An 18124-nucleotide genomic window follows, 5' to 3' on the forward strand; every position below is an offset into this window, starting at 1 on the left:
CATTCCCCGGAGGAGCTGGAGGAAGTGTCTGGAGAGAGGGAAGTCTGGGCATCTTTGCTTAGACTGCTGCCCCCACGACCCGGTCCCGGATAAGCGGAGGAAAATGGATGGATGGATGGAAGATTAATCAGATTGGAGCTCAGTGGTAGACAATCAACTTTCATAAGCAATAGTGTAAAACATTTTATTACAAGTCTATCATACAACCTACTTTATCTGTAAAGTGCATATGAAATTGGGAAAATCTAGTTATAGTAGCAAAATAAGTCAACTATAAAAGAATGTACACTTTTTTTTTCTAATTAAATGAACTTTGAGAGACTTTCAGTGGTGCGGTGGGTAGAGCAGTCGTCTCCCAACTGGTAGCTTGAGGGTTTGAATCTAGGTGCCTGCAGTTCACATGTTGAAGTGTCCTTGGGCAAGACCCTGACCCCCTCCCCCCCAAATCGCCTGTGATGGCGCGTACATGTACGCACGCAGCGGGCCATGGCCCTCGGCTCCAAACAGAATTTTGTTGGTGTCACAATATTGCAGTGACAAAATAAATTTTCTTTTTTTTTTACTCCATTGATAGTTTGTATTTTGAAAATGAACATGCAAAGTGCCACTACTAAAATTCAACATCAAAATGCTGCTTACATGTTGATATTTTAGTACTATAAGGATATTTTTGTTGTTAAAACGTACGTATTACAGAATGTATATATAGTAGCCTAACCGATTTTATACTTATTTTAACTTTAAACTCAACTTCTTCCGTCACTGACACTAGATAAAGTTATTAATTAATTAATGCGTGTTTCTGATTGTAACAAGCCCTGGACAGTTGAGATACTTGGACAAAAAGGTAGTCTTGCCTCGATCCCTCAAAACATTCATGCGTTACCTGTAGATTGGTACGGTCTTTCCTCATCTTGTATTCTGACTACATTTCCCACAAGCACTTTCACTGACGTAAACATCACATCAAGAAAAACATGGCGGGGAAGTGTGTACATGGGGACAATTATTTGCTACTCCTCGTTGCTAAATAAAAGCAATTTTCTCCCAGCAAATGATATATTTTTGAAAAGGTACGTTATTACAAGTAAAGTGACATATGTAGACGCTATAAAATTGTAAAAACAAATGTCTAGGCTTGTCTGTGTTAGTAACATGGTGTCAGAAAGACTCGTATACTACAAGTGTCATGTGTTTGAGCTTATCTTCAGGCACGTTTCGACTTATTTTGTGCATTATGGACGCGTATCCTACTCGGTTGGAAGAGGTGTGTTAGCTTAGTAAACGTCCAGTATTTCTCATGGTCGTGTTATTAGAACATTCATGATATTTCCTTGTGGTTTTCTTTACGGTCATACTTAACGTTTTCTGGACTGTCATCGTCCCTAGCAACTGTCAGCTAGCTGAGAATGTGTAATTAAGTTCTTCTTGTAAGTGTCGCAGCCATAACAGCACTTACAGAGCGAAACCAGCTTTTACGATACACATGTTGTACATTTACCATCCTCCTCATCTATACCCGACTTCACTCATTAGCGCAACTATATAACTATAAATAAAGTTGCTCATAATTTTGTCCTCAGAATCTCACATGCATACAACATTAAAATATCTGTAGACATTTAGGAATTGTAGCACCTTGCTACAATTTTCTGTCCAGCACGCATATGATTTATTCCCAGATTCATTCCAGCCCGTAATCAACAACATTTAATCTGTTATTAGAACATGTAGCTGTATATATTTTACAGAAGCCTGTATTCTTAGTGTTGTTAGTTGTGTTTTTGGCAATGCTTATGCAAAGACAGCATTTTGTGTTCAAAGACAAGAATTTGGAAACTCAGTGTGGCTCTTTGCATTAAGAATGTTATATATTGAAACAGTTTCTCTTACTGCAGTAACATCTGTCTCTGTGTGTCAGTTAAAACACATACTCCATCTGTTTTTCACAGTACATCACTTCATAACTTCAGAGTAATATCCTCTACTAAAGGAGCACTTTTTTTTCTACTGGTTATCAGGGTTTACTGTTGGAACATCCATGTAGCTTTGACTTCCTGTGTGCTTCCAGGTCACAATGTTTCGTCGGTCAAGATTTAATGTTCGTCCCAACGTCAGTACGGTGGGGAGAACAGCAGCAGCAGCAGCACCTCAGGAAACCCCTTCTGCAAATCAGGAGGCCAGTGACCTCTCCAGAGATGTCAGTGTGAACATCGCTGCTGCTGCTGTGACCAATAACAAGTCTACTGTGACCCCATCAGAAAATACTACGGCTCCAGAGTGAGTGACGAGCTTAAATGGCTTCTGAAGTTTTATTTTAGAAACCATGACAATGCTGTGACTACTGTGTGTAACAAAAAATGTTTTTGCTTCTGTTTAGTTATGGTAAGAACCAAAATGAGGAAGGAACCAACTCTTCAGCTGCAGTCCAGAGAAGGAAGCGGTTTGCTGTCAAGCCCAAGGTGGCCCCAGGTCGCCCCTCCACTGTTGCTCGGATGCCAAAGTCACCTGTAAAGGCAACTGTTGTTGAAGTGTCTGGCTTGGACCTCGATAAGCCAACAACATCCAGCCAAATCAGTCCTGCGGCGGGCCCCCACGGGCCACCCACCGGGGGTCTTCAGAAGAAAGCAAGCAGCCCAAAGTACAACTTAAACCCACCCTTGTCTCTTCTGACAGTTCAGGGCCTCCAGCTGTTCCTCGCTCTGAAGACTTACTAAAGCAAACCCATCTGACAGCAGATGGTGGTAAACCATTAGAAAGCACGCCAGGCGGTCAAGTTAAAGAAGTTCCTTCCAGACCACTGGATAAAGTACCCCCCTCTCTACCAGACAGAGAAGCTACTGAAATATCAGAGAAAGCCAAGACTCTAGTGTCATCCAAGAGTGTGCTTTCACTGTCATCACCCGCGTCCTCCTTGAGTAGACTCCTGAATGACCCGTCAGACTTACAGAGGCTGGCAAAGGCCCAAAAGCTCAGAGAACTGCTTAGACAGGAGAGGCGCAAAGAAAAGGTGAGCTGAGAGTTTGCTGTAAGCGCATGTGTCATATTTACATAATGTTAGATATATTGTGTTTAATTAAAGGAGTCGTCATTTGATTTTGCAGAATCTCAAGAAACGTACAGCACATACAAAGGAATATACTTTAGACCCTACCAAAATGACAATGAGGGATCTTATCCGTTATCTACCATTGTCTAACCCCATGACGTAAGTGTCCCTTATGAAATTATATCAAGCTTGTGTGCATTTAATCTGTACCTCCAGAGATAATGTTATCTACTGATTATCACACATCTTACAGTGGCAAGAGAAAGTATGTGAACCTTTTGGAATTTCATGGTTTTCTGCATTAATTTGTCATAAAATGTGATCTGATCTTCATCTAAGTCCAGAGTACTGACAAATATCATGTGCCTAATATAACAACACAAAAAAAATTCTGATCTTTCATGTCTTTATTGAGAACAACCATAAAAACCTCATAGTGCTAGTGGAAAAAGTATGTGAACCCTTGAGTTAATGACCTCAAAAAAGCTAATTGGACTCTGTTAGCATACCTGGAGTCTTGTTCAGAAAATTAGTTTGGAGGTGTGGACTAGGCCTACTTTGACTGATAAAAACCACTCAAACCTTTTGAGTTTGTGCCACAGAAGAAGAATATGCTTATGTGCGCCATGCCTCGCCAAAAAGAGCTTTCAGAGGATCTACGATCAAGATTTGTTGATTTACATTAAGCTGGAAATGGTTATAAAGTGATTTCAAAGACTTTAAAAATTCACCAGTCTAAGTCAAGACTATTTGTCAATAGTCTTGACTTAGATGAAGATCACATTTTATGACAAATTAATGCAGAAAACTATGAAATTCTAAAAGGTTCACCTACTTTTTCCTGCCACTGTATATGCTTACTCTCTGTGTCTTATGTGCCTGTACTTTCCAATTTCTCCAGATCTAGTTTAGAAGACTCGGCTCAGGAGAACACGACTGTGGTCCCCCCTTCACCTGGAAGAGAAGAGTACATTTATCTCATCATCATTTTAAAACCTTTTCTCTGTATAGTTTTCTTGATGCTGTGCATAGTGGATAACAAAATGACACATTATTTGCTACGTTCTGAGTTTGTTTTACCTGTTTGCATCCATACTTCAGTATGTATACAGAATGCAGATGTACACCTTTTTAATAGCTGCAAGAGGTGACAAAAGAGTTCAGCTTTAAAGGTATAGATTAGAAAGATGGCTGGAGATGCAGATTCCCTCTGGTAAAGGCAAGATAGCAAAACATACATAGAAAAGAAAGTAGTGAAGAAGATTTGTTCAGCGTGTGCATAGTGAATAGTCTCTGTAATGGCCTACATTTTTAATCAATATCTGTATCAACAGGCAGTACAGGTTGCTTGCAAACCAGCCCTCTTCTTTCTGCCTTATGCTTATGATTTAATCCCTGCAGGTCTCCAGAGAGAGCACGGGAACCCGAAGACCTCCCTACAGCGGTGAGCCCGAGGGAGGAGGCAGATGAAGAGGAGGAAGAAGCACTCATGGTTCCTCAGGTCAAAGTAGCAGAGGATGGCTCACTGATCATTGATGAAGAGAGGTCAGTGGACTTTTATAGGCCACAATATGTATTCTGTCATAGTTACTGTATCTGTTGTTGTCCTCGTGAGTCTTTTGTTGTCATGATTGCTATATTATTGTGATATTGGACATGATGGAACAGTGGCTGGCTTAATAATATCCTCTCAACCTGTGTTTCAGCTTAACAGTGGAAGTCCAGCGATCAAAGGGACCAAACCCAATGCAAGATCGAGACCCCATCTTTGAGCGTGGCTCAACTACAACTTACTCCAGCTTCAGGAAAGGGATCTGTTCAAAACCCTGGTCTAGTGAAGGTTGATAATGGATATTGAGACGTACATTAAAACATCCTCATGTCACACATTTTGCTCTGATGTATTGTTATGAGTATAATTTGTTGATTCTTTCCTGGTTTTCACCAGAGACAGACATGTTCTTCCTGGCAGTTAGTATGGTGGGGACAGACTTTTCCATGATTTGTCAACTGTTTCCTCACAGATCCCGAGCAGAGATAAAGGTCAGTGATAATTATATGTACAGTGGGTTGGAAGTTTATTAGTTACACCAACTTAAACTAATGCTGTCCTGCAAAAATCCTCACTTCATGTAGGTGACAATGTTCAGGTTTGTTGAAACTGTTTTAGAGACGTGTTAATTCAACTGTATGATAGAGGAAGCAGTAGTTTGTGGTCAGTTGTATTAAACTGACAGATGTTTGTATTATTTGTCCACCCATTTCTATTAATGAGTCACTGAGGCTAAACTAAATAACAACCACCTGTCTGTACAATGCAGTGCAGCTCCAGCAGCTTCAGAAACTACAGCGTCCAAAATGACAATACCGTTGGATATATATGTATTCAAAGAGCATTATAATGAAGAAGCCAAAATGTTTGTGTTAACTAGCATTCATTTAAACCTTCAGCACAAATTCAAAAAAGAAGAACGAGTGAATTCCTGGAGGATTGACAAAGCCTTCAGTAAGTATTCAGTAGGATTTTATATTGAGCTGCTTAAATATGACATAACATTATTATGAACTTACTGAATATATTTAGATGCTAAATTTACTGTCAATTGTTTTGTAGGAGAGAGGCGCAAACTGGACATAGAGTATTTTTCTAAGCTGTTGGAGAAAATTATGGAAGTTCAGAAAAACAGGAAGAAACTCAGGTCACTCGCCAAGAAGAAACCCTGCAAGGACAAGAGAAAAGCAAAAGGTAACTACATCTCCATGGGTTTTTATCGTGTTGAGTCAGGGAGTTGTGTATTATACTGTAAGAGGAGTACAATTCGATTCAACAAGCCTTGTGTGTTCCCATTCCCTTCACAGGCAGAAAAGCTACAAGGAAGCTGAGTGATGTGGAGGAGGAAGATGAGGATGATGAGAATCAAGTTCCTGACTTGGAGGACAAGGAGGAGAAAGAGAATGAGGACCTCTGTAATGATGGGGAAAGCCCTGCTTCTGAGCCTAAGAGACGACGCAAAAGAAAGGCCGGACAGGATGCCTCAAATAACGAACCAGATGAGAATGAGAACAAAACGGGCGGAAAGAGCAGTGAACAAGGTGAATGAGCTTCCAGTTATTTCATGAAAATGTCCTTAATTGTTACCAAATCATGCCAATTTAAATAATGTACATAGATGTGTACAAACATTTCACTACAGAAAGGAGCTGACATTTTGTTGTGCTTAGATTTAACAGGACTTCTGGTAAAGTAATAATCATTGTATTGGGACAAGCACTATTTAGAATTCAAATCGGGTTAAAACAGCTTTCAAGGCCTGCTTTATGGTATATCTTCTAATCCAAGTTATTCCTGTTTCTCCATTTGTGTTTGGCCCTTGTTGATTTCTGCATGCAGCTTAATGTTGTTTTGCTTTTCTTTGCTCAGCTGAGGCCTGCATACCTGAAGACACAGAAGCAGCACTTCCTGTGGACGCTACAAACTCAGAAATGTAATGGAGCTTTATAAATTTGGTATATTGCACCTTTGGATTGTATTAAATTGCTCTGCTTGTCCAAATACTCAGGTCTGAAAAGGGTGAGAATGTGAATGCAGCCAAGAACACAACAGTCAAGCCAGCTAAACTTTCACGAGCAAGAGCACCAAAACAGCCACTTCCTCCGGCCTCGAAGAGAAGTAAAAAGGCTCCATCACCCTCCACAAAGGCCACAGATAATGGGGATGACAGTGTGAGTGATAGAGCCTCTAAAGAGCAGGTTGTTACTTCAGTTTCAGTCTAGAATTGTCAGGCATTTCCACATAGTTGCCTTACTAAAAGTTTTGTTCACCATTTAGGAAAATAAAGATGCATCCCCTTTAAGGCAAGCCAGTAAGAGAAAGTCAGCCAGTCAGGATGTTTCCTCTGAGGAAGAGGATGCCACTGTTCAACCTCCGAGACCAACAAGGTTCCATATTTCATGTTTTTATTAAAAAGATTTTCATTCTAACATCGTAACCAGAAACATACCCATTTAAAATTTCCAAAGAAAATACTTTGACTTGATGGAATAGGAATTCAGAGCTGTGTGATTGTGTTTTGTAGGTATGGGCGAGTGCCAAAACCCACCAAGCCCTTGACTTACCCTTCTGGGGAGGATGCACATTCCTCTGCATCTGAATCCCATCCTGCCTCATCAGCGAGGAACAAGAGGAGGAAATTATTGAAGCCACAATCAGCCCAAGAGTCCAGAAAACCCACACTAGTCACCCTCAGGGCTTCTCAGTCAGATTACAGTGATGAGGAGAATGAACAGCAGCAGGAGGAAGAGGAGGAGGAGGAAGAACAGCACCTTCCCTGTAGTCCCAGTAAGGACAGCATTGCCCCTGTGTTTGTACCTGCTAGCCTGCGCTCCCCACGTCCTGTGGTATCAGAGGTCATAGAGACAGTGGAGGAGGTATGAGAAACCGTTTCCCATCCAGTCTGCTGTAGATACACACCATCCAGTAATTTTATGTTTACATAATTCTCATAACAAGCTTTGTGTGTCTGTTTTCTTTTTGGCATTAGATTTTCTTTATGCATGGTTGTACATTCCATAATTCAAGTTCTCCACTCTGACTCCCTCCATCCCACATTTAGCTTGTTATCTTGACCAGTATGCCTGATGTACTGGGCATCTCCCAAGATGCACTGTGCCCTGATGCCTCTTGTGAGCAGGCACAAAATGAGACAGGCACAGCTGAACCATGTGAACATCAGTTGGACCTGCTAGTTGTAAGTGTCTTGTGCCGGTGAAATCAAACCCATTATTCCAGTTACACTTATCCTTTTAATATCATTTGCCTAAGAAAAATCCAAAGCATTCGTTTTATGTCCAGATGTAATCCACTGACAAAGACAGTGAAAGTATAACTGGGGTCACTGTTTCCATACACACACATCTTGTCTCAAGTGGTCTGGCTTATACGGGACACGGTTAATGTGACCTACATTTGTTTCCCTTGTAGGACGTTATAGACTTCCTTTCTTCAGAACATGCAGAAGGTATGTTGAAGAGGTATTTTGAGTATTTGGCAGTGGATCAGATGTAAATTCAATGTATGCATTTTTGGGGTGTTTTTTATTTTTATTTTTATTTTTATTTTCCCAGTGTCTGACGTGGAAAGCTACAATGAGGCTGCTCAAACCCTGTTAACCATCAGCAACCTACCTCACGTCTCTCAGGCAGCACAGAATCAAATATTCATACAAGATCACGTCACAGGTTAGAGATAGAAACCGAAAGGTTCCTCATATTGGAATTTCATTTAGGTTTAAATTAAATTTAAACTGTGCCATTATGTTTTACTGTAGGGACAGCTTCAGTCAGTGTGAACGAAACCAGCCAACATCTAGAAGCAGAAAGTGCCTCTTCCGTGTCTACAGCCTCGATTCATGGAGTCACAGAAACATCAGAGAATGAAGCCACTATGGTGCTACAGCACAGCACCGCAGACAGTGGTGAAATACCCATTATTAAAACCACTGATCAAGTGTGTAATGAGCAGAGGACTCAAATGCAGTCAAGTCCAGAGAGCTCAAAGAAAGATTCACCACAAACCAGCACAGGACACTTGTCCATGGTGAAACCTACACCTGACCTTGGCCAACCCTCCAGGACTGCACAGCCAAAATCCCAACCACAGTCATCAGATGTATGGTCAACTGAAGAGAGCCCCACAGTAGCTCCCAACCTTTCTCAAGTCCCTGAATCACTATCAGCTCCTGAAGAAACAACCTCTGAGATACCAGAAAGCACTCCAGGATTGTTAAAAAATGGCATTTCCTGCATTGAAGTCAAACTAACAGAAGAGCCATCCGGCAGTGAGGAGAAGTCTGTTGGTCAGAGAGAATCAGATGTTCCAGCATCGGATCTGAGTGCCTCAGAAAACCAGAGTCGGCACTTTTTGAACAGAGAGTTTGATCCCAGTTTGGAAAATGTCACCAGAGAAGCAGGGTCCACAGATGAAAAACTCATGTCTCCTGTTGACATAATCAAGAGTGATTCTAATAATCCAGCAGCATCTGACACATCTGTCACTGAAGCAGATTCTGTGTCAGTCCAAGACAAGACCAGTCACCACTCTGCTGCCTTTGTTACACCTGTAGAAAATGTACCTGTCAGTCAGAAAGCAGAGAGTGAAGTCGCATCTACTTGCCAGTCAAGGAGGAGTAGATTCCAAAAAGTCAAACCCAAACTAAACCTGACATCTAGAACTGCTCGATCTAAGCCTCCAACAAAAAAAGAGGTTGAACAAGAACAAACTCATGTCCCATCTCATGAAAAACCAAGCCACAGCGCTGGTCCTGTGTCAGGTTTGATACAATTAGGCTCTGCTCTTACACCCACAGAGGGATTGTCTACAAACCAGGAGAAAAGGACAGATGTTGAAATTGTTGCTCAGGTAGATTCAGGTGCAGCAGCATCAGGTCAGGGTGCCTCAGAAAACCAGAACTTTTATGAAGCTTCATTTCAGCCCAATAGGGAACAGGCTGGCAGAAAAGCAATGCCATCATCTGAGTCGACAGAGCGTAGCTGCCATAAGCCAGTGACCTCCAGGTCAGCAATTACAGAATTACAAATTGGACAAGGGTCAAATGTAGACTTATCCCCAATCCTAGAAGGCAGCGGCCATCCAGTGGTATGTGTTACACCTGTAGAAGAGTTACCTGTCGGCAAGAAAGAAGAGAGTGAAGTCACTGCTGCTTGTCAGTCTGTGGAGAATCTCTCCAGCTCAATTTCAATGCCTGAATCCACTGACAACCCAATAGCCAAGACAGAACCACAGCCAGCCTGCCATACATTCCAGCCTGAAAAACCAAGTCAGGGTACTGGCACTGCTTCAGTTTCAGTACCATCATTTGAATTAAGCACTACTCATAAATCCACAGAGGAACAGAAGACGGATGTCAGACTAGACTCAAGCTCAGAGAGCTCAGAACCAAATGTACCTCAAAGAAGGCGACGCTTTCCCAAGATAAAGCCCAAACCCAATCTGGGGTCATCTGCCAGAACAGCACAGTCAAAACTGCAGCCAAAGGATACCCATAAACCCTCAGAACACCACCATGAGGCCACCTCTTCAAATGTAACCTCACAACATCAGTCTGAGGACAATAACAGAGCACAAGCAGAACTGGAGGCGACTGAGAAAGACAGCAGGTGCTTGACATCAGCCTGTTGTTCATTAAACACAGAACTGCTCAGTTCAACAAAATCTTCAGCTGCAGAGTCAGAAATGTCACTGGACAGCAAAAATGGAAAGGGAACATCCTCTGATGGTATCGTCATAGCAACATCTTGGCTTTCTGAGCATCAGTCTATGCTGACAGACTCAGTTCCTGAAAATAAAAATAGTGAAAAATCCACAGTTGGACATGAATCCACAAGGGACAAAATGCCAAGTAAGAACAATGTGGAGGCTGGATCTTCTTCACAAGGGTACTGCAAGCTGGACACCAGAGTCACAGGGTCAAACAGCCAAGCAACTGCAGTTTCAAATGTCCATTCTTCAGAAGACGGCTCCACTGAGTCACAGATAAATTCTGTATTGACTGCTAACGTCTATTCCCTTCAAGATCCAAAAGAAAGTAGCCATCAGTCTTGTTCAGAGAACCACTCAGAGGTAAAAGGTCAAGATGCAGCAACCAGTGAACCGAAGCCAGGATCAAATGTTAAATCTCAGTCTGCCCAAAGGTAAGATGTCATATTGTGTGTCAGCATCCAGTTGTCCTCAGGCAGTTAACAGCATAAACACTGTTCTTGTCTACAGCCTAACATTTTAAAGGAACTATAAGTAGAAGTTTCTCCTCTAACAGTGATTTTCCTCCACTTAAAGCACTGATGATACAAAGCCAGAGCCAGCTGATTCTTCCACATCCTCAAGAAGAACTCCTCAAGTTCGTAGAGGCAGGCTCATTAAACCTAAGCCCAACCTGGGACACAGCGCTCAACCCCCACGGCCCCAACAAGTCAAAAAGAAAACACAAACAGAAGCAGGTTTGGCATCTTTTAAATGAAAGTGCCCTAACCCCAAATGATGCTGAGCAGACTTTCTGGCCTGTAGCCTCCATGGCCCTGTACTACCTTCACTGATCACTGATGTTTATTTTCCACAGATTCTGACACTTGCTCACAGCGTGTGGAGGCTACTGTTTCCCACAAACCTGTGTCTGAACTCAGAGCTGATATTCAGGAACCAGTACAGGGAGCTGTTGAGCAACTTGGTAACCAAGGCTCCTCTCTTGGCTGCTTGACACATGTTACTGAACATGACTCCCCTTCAAATCATGCTGGATCCTCTCTGGGTTGCATGACACAAGTACCTTCTACCCAGGTAAGATATATAATCTTAGTCTTTTAAGAACAGGTGGCATGACTTGTGAGCATCTTATGTACGATTGCAGTGTCTATTTTTAACCTTAAAGAATCATGTAACGATATGCCGGTAAGACAGACCATGTACCCCAGCAGGTCCCTCTGCAGCTTTCATTGAGGATGTAAAAAGAGTAGAGTAGCTCAACTAATTTGGAAAATGAGATGTAAGGCTTTGTTCAGGAACCAGAGGAAGTTGTGAGAGTATGTACACACTGAATGCTCGAGAAAGTTACCGTCTTGAATGCACATCAGTTAGTCAGTGAAGACAATGTGTGAAAGGGTCTTAGACATCCCACTTAAAGCCTCAACACTCTGTAAAACCCACTTTCAGATCTATTTATTGATTTCATTCCATTTCAGAACAATAAATGGAATAAAAAATGGAGTATTTGCTTCTTTATAACTACAAATGGGAAGCTAGCTTCAGTACTTTATCACCAGAAGCTTTATCACATTTAATTAAGAATTAATCTCAAATGTTTCTCTTTGTCTTATTCCTAGAATACATCAACATCAAGTCTAGAAAGTTATCCGAATCTCACCATATTTCCAGATGGTAAGGCAGCCATAGATCAACCTCCACGCACACCAGTTGACACTGTACCGTGTTCACAGTATGTGCACCGTGATTTTGACGGAAACCTCTTCTACTCTCAGTTCTGTCGGAGCAGGTGCCTTCAGATCCAGATGAACCGTTTTTCATCCTCTCCCTGACTGAGATCCCAGTCTGCTCATCAGGGGAGGTGCAGGACAGCACAGCAGAGCCACTCCCTTATCCTTCTGTAACACATGCACCAGTGCAGCAACAGAGGTCGGTGCTTGTCTTTATCTGGTAGTCATTCAGACAAGCATGGAGTCTATTTTATTTGGTGTCTTCTTCACCCCTCAGCACTGTCCCTGGAGAGAGTCTGGCAGCAGCAGGACATCGGTCTCTCTCTGATGTCTCTGTGCCCACGTCCATGCAGGAGAGTGATGAGATGAGCTGCATCAGTATTAAACATATTGGGCCAGAGCCAGCTACATATATAGTAAGTGAAGTTTCATAGAAACCATTTGTATCTGCTTTGTGATGAAATGTTTGCGTTTGTCACACAGTTTCATTTTTTTCCTCACACGTGACAGGGTTCAACCACAAAGAATCCAGTGGATGCATGTGGTAGTGTAATCATATTACTCCCAGCTATGTTTTTTCAACTAATGGTTAATGTTTTATAAGACGGTTAATGTTGACTTTGTTTGTGTTAATGGATCAGAGGGTACTACAGTCCAGTCACCCAAGTTTCCAGAGACTAGAGAGAATACCAAGGCTGAACCCCCTCCTGCAAAGCAGAGAATAACAGGCACTGGAAGAAGAGGTACTCAAGGATAAGCACATAGTCATCACGTAAACTGTCAGCCAATGCGACGCATCTTTATCATCATCTGTTTTTGAACCAGCCAAATTGCAGGTTAAGCCCAATACTGCAAGGAGGAAACAATCCGGCAGCACCACCCAGGGTTCAGAGGATCTTGGCCCTTCTGTACAGCCAGAAACTTGTGGTGCAACAGCAGGCAAAGAGGTCATCACTGAGCCACATAAAGGAAGCGTTGATCATACAGACATTGAAAAGGACATTCTGACAGGTGGGAAGGGCCCTGAGGATAGCAGCACAGGAGTGCAAAGTCAAACTGCGAAGACAAGAGTGGCCAGCTGTCAAAAGAGGCAAGGCAAACAATAAACGTTTCTGTGCTTTTCCCTGACTTTGTTGAATCATGTTGCAATCTACCTGCAGTCTAGTTAAATGAAACTAAGAGTATGTTAACAGTATATGATGTTGGGAAGGTAATGTTCACTGTCATAATTTGGTGATTTAGCATGCTAACATTTGTTAACACAAGCGCATCAGAAGTTGATTTAAATGTCCTTCATTTGCAGGAATTTTGTCTTTTGTCATTTTGTTATTTTCCAGTTCCTGACAGGAAATTTAAGGTTTTTCTTTCTTTCCTCTCTGACACAAACAGCACTGCGTCTTCAAGCGATCGCCCACCTGGCAAAGCAGTTTCCAAAAGCCCTAAGGTCAAAACTCCACACGCAGGAAAACGATCTACCACATCATCACATGTCGCGCCGACACCTAAACCACCACAACTGCCACATAAAACGCACTCGGCATCCGCTGTGACTCCACCAACAAAAACAGAGGTGGATATTGAACTGATCACTGACCATAGCCGACCACGCTCAGACGCAACACCTAGCACTTCTCAGTGTACAGTGGAGGTAAGGCTGGTGCTCTATGAAGGGATAGTTGTCTGAGTTCAGTGGGATTTTAACACACTACAACTGATTCTTTGTTCTTTGTTTTAGGTTTCAGCTTCCCAGCAAAGTGACAGCGTGGAGAGCAGCTCTATAGAGGAGCCCACCAGCGTGTCACAGTACTTCTTAAGTGACATCTTTACAGAAGTAGAAGAGGGATAAACGCCATAGAGAGGCAGAGTGAGAGGGGAAACCTCCAGGTGGTGAATTGTTAAGTTAGATCTGTAAAGATTAATGTATAATGCAGCGTTTTTTCTTTTTGTGGATAAAGCTAAAGACATGAAGCTGAATTTACTATAAAGACAAACACAGGTAATTTGAATACGTAGAGTAGATTCAGACATTCAGACAGCCTTTAGTTATCATCACCTTTTTGACTGAAGGAGGTGGCAGCTTTTTTCCAATTATTCATTATGTTATAAACCTCAAATTTGTTCATTTGTTTATTAACCATTTGTGAAAATGTAAATAATGTACACTAGCAAACAGGTTTTTGATTCCCTGCAACCCGCACCGGTTTCATTTGAACACAGACGCACACTTAAATGTACTGCAAAGCCATTCATGCATATATCTGTGCTAATATTTAACAATCTGCTCTGATCTTTAATTTGTTTTTGAAAAAAATGTTAAAATTGGCTTTTCATTTAGAAAACAGTAAGACAGAATGTATTATTAAGATTTCATCCACATTTTCTGCCAGTTCAGCCCATGCAGCCATAGTCAGACTTTAAGGAAAATGACTAACAAGCATAATTTAAGACATTGTGTGCACTGAATACTGTGTCTGAAACTTGTACCGATGCAGTATTGAGGTTAATGTTTCATACTTGAAACAAACATGCTGTACCTTTGTTTCGTGGAAAGCAAAACGTGGACTTCTGTAAGATATGAATAAAAATATTCTTCCATCACCATTGGATTCAGTCTTTAGTATTATGGTGTAGAGTACAGCAGCTGCTACTAGGGCTTGACAAAGATACCAGCTCATTGTTGTCACATTAAATCGTCTTGTTGTTGATCTTTTTCTGTCTGAGCTCATATAGATCTGAAATGTTTGGCTGGCAGCCCTTGATGAACAGTGCATGACAAAGTGAGTCTAATGTTTACGCCAGTACTGATGAAATTCTTCATTTTTGTCCAGAATGTGCACCACAGATTGTGAATTGTAGTAAGGAGACAACATATAATATTATAATCCAGTTATTCACTATACCACAAATCAGGTATACCAGGAAGTTGTGTAGTCACCTCTGACATGGTCACTAAATGTGAATATGACTGAAATGCATATATTAGATTATTTTTAGGTAACCTGTGTACTTTCTATGTAATAAATTCTAGAAATAGAAGTTCTTCCTGTATAACAGTAAATACATCATAAACAACTTTACATTTTAGAGTAACATCCCTAAGTGAGCTGTTCTTCTAAACCAAGGTAAATGTCTGTTTTAATCAGTCTATTTTTCAAACGTGTGTCTGTGTGAAACACTGTTTAGGCATTCAGTGGTGCATGTGAGCTGTCGGAATATAAGATTAAAGTTTGAGTCTCCTCTAATCCCTTATGCTGCAGCCTGTTGTAGTGAGGCTTAAGACTGTTTTGATCTCTGTGTTGAGTAACTAACTGCTCTGCCTGCAGGTCCACTTTAACACTCTTGTATTCAGCTGTAAGGTTAGTCAGTGCATTCACTGTTGTGCCTGCTGAGTGCACAGAGACTGGCACAGACCTCTTGACTGCAGAGAAGCAACATGGATGAGAAAGGAGGTGATCATGTATTGTATTTGCATTTTCAAGTAATCTAAATATTGTAAATATGATTATGTATTGCTTTTGTTCACACATCTGCACAGACCTTGTCCGTCCTAATGGTTGAAATAGTTCAGTCAACAAATTATTATTGATATATAGCTTTAAAAATATTCCCTTTTTGTGAATTTTTGGCAGGACAAAGAGGTGCAGAAGAAGACTGAGAGGGAAGTGCAGATGTGGGAGGGGGCCAGTAAGTTACTGGCAGCTTGTTCCCAGAGAGAGCAGGCCCTGGAGCCCTCCAAGGACCTGCCAACAGCTAACTCCAGAAGATGAGGAAAGCTCAAATCTCTCAGAGAGGAGGTCAGGTGGAGTGCACGGATTTGTTGTACGTATGGGTAAACAGACAGCTAATAGACGGGTGAGGGAGATAAAGGAAATGTTACACAGTTCTGCTGGATTACAGAGTAGAAGCAAGTGAAGCACTTGTGGATATGACCTCCAAGTGAATAGAGGTCAGATGAGCAAACTTTCTCAGTCCTCAGAGTCCCTTAATTCAATACAGGCGTTTGTTCAGATGAGTGGTTTTATCCTGATGAATTGCCCACAAATATCTTTGTGAAACATAAAATGTTGAGATTGTAACAAACTCTTCTTAAGGTTGTAATTTGTAGTGGTGTTGTACTGGATTTCATTAGTGTACCTGTTATTTTGTTCATCCCCTGTACTGTGTGTGTATGAATGGATGGTTGGAGGAATAATTAGTCTTTAACTGCAGACCATCTGACGATATAGTGCCATGCACTGGAAAAACCCTTTCAGGTGAATGTCAACATCTTGCCACAAGTACTTGAAGCTGTATTTTATATCTGTAATTTTATCATTCGCACTCTGTAGACCTGTGAATCCGACTCATGTGGAAAGATTCAGAGTACTTCAAAAACAAAGGTGGTAGGTCAGAGTGTTATTAAGGGATTTGATGGGACTAATGTGAATGTCTCTATTGAATTAATGTGAATCAAAAGAAAAACAATCAATTAAAAGAGAGTTGGACTAACACCTCTTTAATGTCATCATTACTCCCTTCTGCCAGGCATCATTATGATGAAAGTGAATATTTAACTTAAATCTACCCCTTGGAGTCAGTGGCAGTTTTTAATGTCTCCTTTTTGCTTGCGGAGCTACATCGCTGTGCTGTGTTCTGCCTGCTTCACTGTGGCACACAGATCCACGACACTGATCTGCTGATGGCAGACACAACTTTAACTGACATTATCATATTGTAAGTCACCTCTGTTGGCTGCATTTTACACATTCAGGTTCATCCGTTCCCACTTTAAAGACACGTTTTGTGTAAATGTGTCTGTGTGTGAGCAGCAACAGGGTGGGTCCAGCAGCAGTTGTGTGGTCAAGGATTTCTCCCTGGGGGCTCTAGGACCCAGGAGACTGAGCCATCTGTGGTGTGCTCTTGGATGTTCCTCTGGGAAAAAGATGCTTCTGCTTTCAAGTCTGCAGCTGTTTGTGGATCTGTTTCCAGTGGAGAAAAGTAGAACCTGGAGGTTTGTCACCACCTTTATCCCCAGACCTGTGAGGGTGACAAATCTCCCCTTAACACATCTCATGGCTAAAGTTCAGAAAAAGTAAGATTCATTTTATCTAATGCTTTCTGTCTGAAGGGGCCCCAAGTATAATATAACCTCACACAACACGGAGAACTGAGAGTCAGGATGGTTTCAAGACACATGATTGTTGGCTCACACAACACGGAGAACTGAACACAGTCAGGATGGTTTCAAGACACATGATTTGTTGCTGGCTGCAACAGGTGAGATACAGATCATCTCCTTTTCTCTTTGTCTCCTCTCCTTTCCTCTCATCTCTTTACCTCTCCTTGTCTCCTCTCCTGAAAATGACCTCTTCGTTTCTCTATTGTTCCAGAGAATAGTCTGTTCTGGTTGCTTCTGTGGCTTTGTTGCTCAGCCTCTGTGCATGGTTCAGTCAGCCATAAGTGGCCAAATCAAGGTTAAGGTGATTTTATTTCCATATATTATCCTACTTTATGATGGTTTTAATCACATTATCATTCACAGGACTACTTTACTTGCTATTTTCATTCGGCCTGGAGAGGACCTTAATCGCTTGGAGAATGTCTATGGTGTCCTCAGGGTGCAAAGCCTTTTGCACTATCGGAGTCAAGAAGACCTGGAATCTGAGGACAAGCCATTACTTGTAATCACCATCAGAAAGGTTGGTTCTAAGTGGGCTAGGCCTCATGAATAAAGAGATGGATTCATATTATTTGTTTGTCCATGTTGATTACAATGACATGCCTAAACCACCAGAGTGCACTGGTGAATTAATGAAAAATGGAAGTGGAAAGCTGTTATACTGGTGAGCATCTGCAGAGTGGAATCATTTGGAACCTTCACACTCAGAAATATTGTACAGTAATCTCAAAGAGTCATTTAATCTCCAACTGGGTAATAGCCATGCACTTGATGAGTTCTTTGCCCATCTTACTACAGATGTGAAGACAGGTAATCACTTTTTAGATTAGTGACTTATTACACAAAGTGAAACAACAGTGCAACTTGCAAGTACTGCACTTACTGTAAGTACAACTTGAGTTTTCCCATTTTAT

The 18124-nt window shown here is 41.6% G+C and overlaps 1 protein-coding gene and 2 long non-coding RNA genes across 3 annotated transcripts; all 3 read left to right on the forward strand.

Annotated features, from left to right (window-relative positions):
- Nucleotides 1–950: 950 nt before the first annotated feature.
- On the forward strand, nt 951–2594 carry LOC109969764 (uncharacterized). The gene is made up of 3 exons (XR_002276305.1): nt 951–1073; nt 2072–2280; nt 2381–2594. It is a non-coding gene; the product is annotated as an uncharacterized LOC109969764 (long non-coding RNA).
- Nucleotides 2595–2596: 2 nt separating this feature from the next.
- On the forward strand, nt 2597–14651 carry LOC109969778 (transcription factor TFIIIB component B'' homolog; the record flags this gene model as incomplete). Its single annotated transcript, XM_020616920.1, has 27 exons — nt 2597–3010; nt 3105–3208; nt 3951–4016; nt 4451–4594; nt 4756–4889; nt 4998–5092; nt 5501–5555; nt 5664–5795; nt 5909–6142; nt 6471–6534; nt 6610–6799; nt 6879–6988; nt 7126–7477; nt 7663–7797; nt 8031–8067; nt 8174–8287; nt 8377–10759; nt 10902–11062; nt 11182–11399; nt 11942–11996; nt 12098–12251; nt 12330–12468; nt 12563–12596; nt 12694–12795; nt 12878–13142; nt 13442–13700; nt 13788–14651. Coding segments are annotated over 27 exons (6261 nt in total), but the record flags the coding sequence as incomplete, so codon positions are not given.
- A 150-nt stretch (nt 14652–14801) lies between these two features.
- LOC109969754 (uncharacterized) lies at nt 14802–15474 on the forward strand. Its single transcript, XR_002276303.1, has 3 exons — nt 14802–14829; nt 15138–15174; nt 15376–15474. It is a non-coding gene; the product is annotated as an uncharacterized LOC109969754 (long non-coding RNA).
- The last annotated feature ends 2650 nt before the right edge of the window (nt 15475–18124 follow it).

This window comes from Monopterus albus, unplaced genomic scaffold (genome assembly GCF_001952655.1).
Source record: "Monopterus albus unplaced genomic scaffold, M_albus_1.0 scaffold181.1, whole genome shotgun sequence".
Taxonomy (NCBI): Eukaryota; Metazoa; Chordata; class Actinopteri; order Synbranchiformes; family Synbranchidae; genus Monopterus; species Monopterus albus.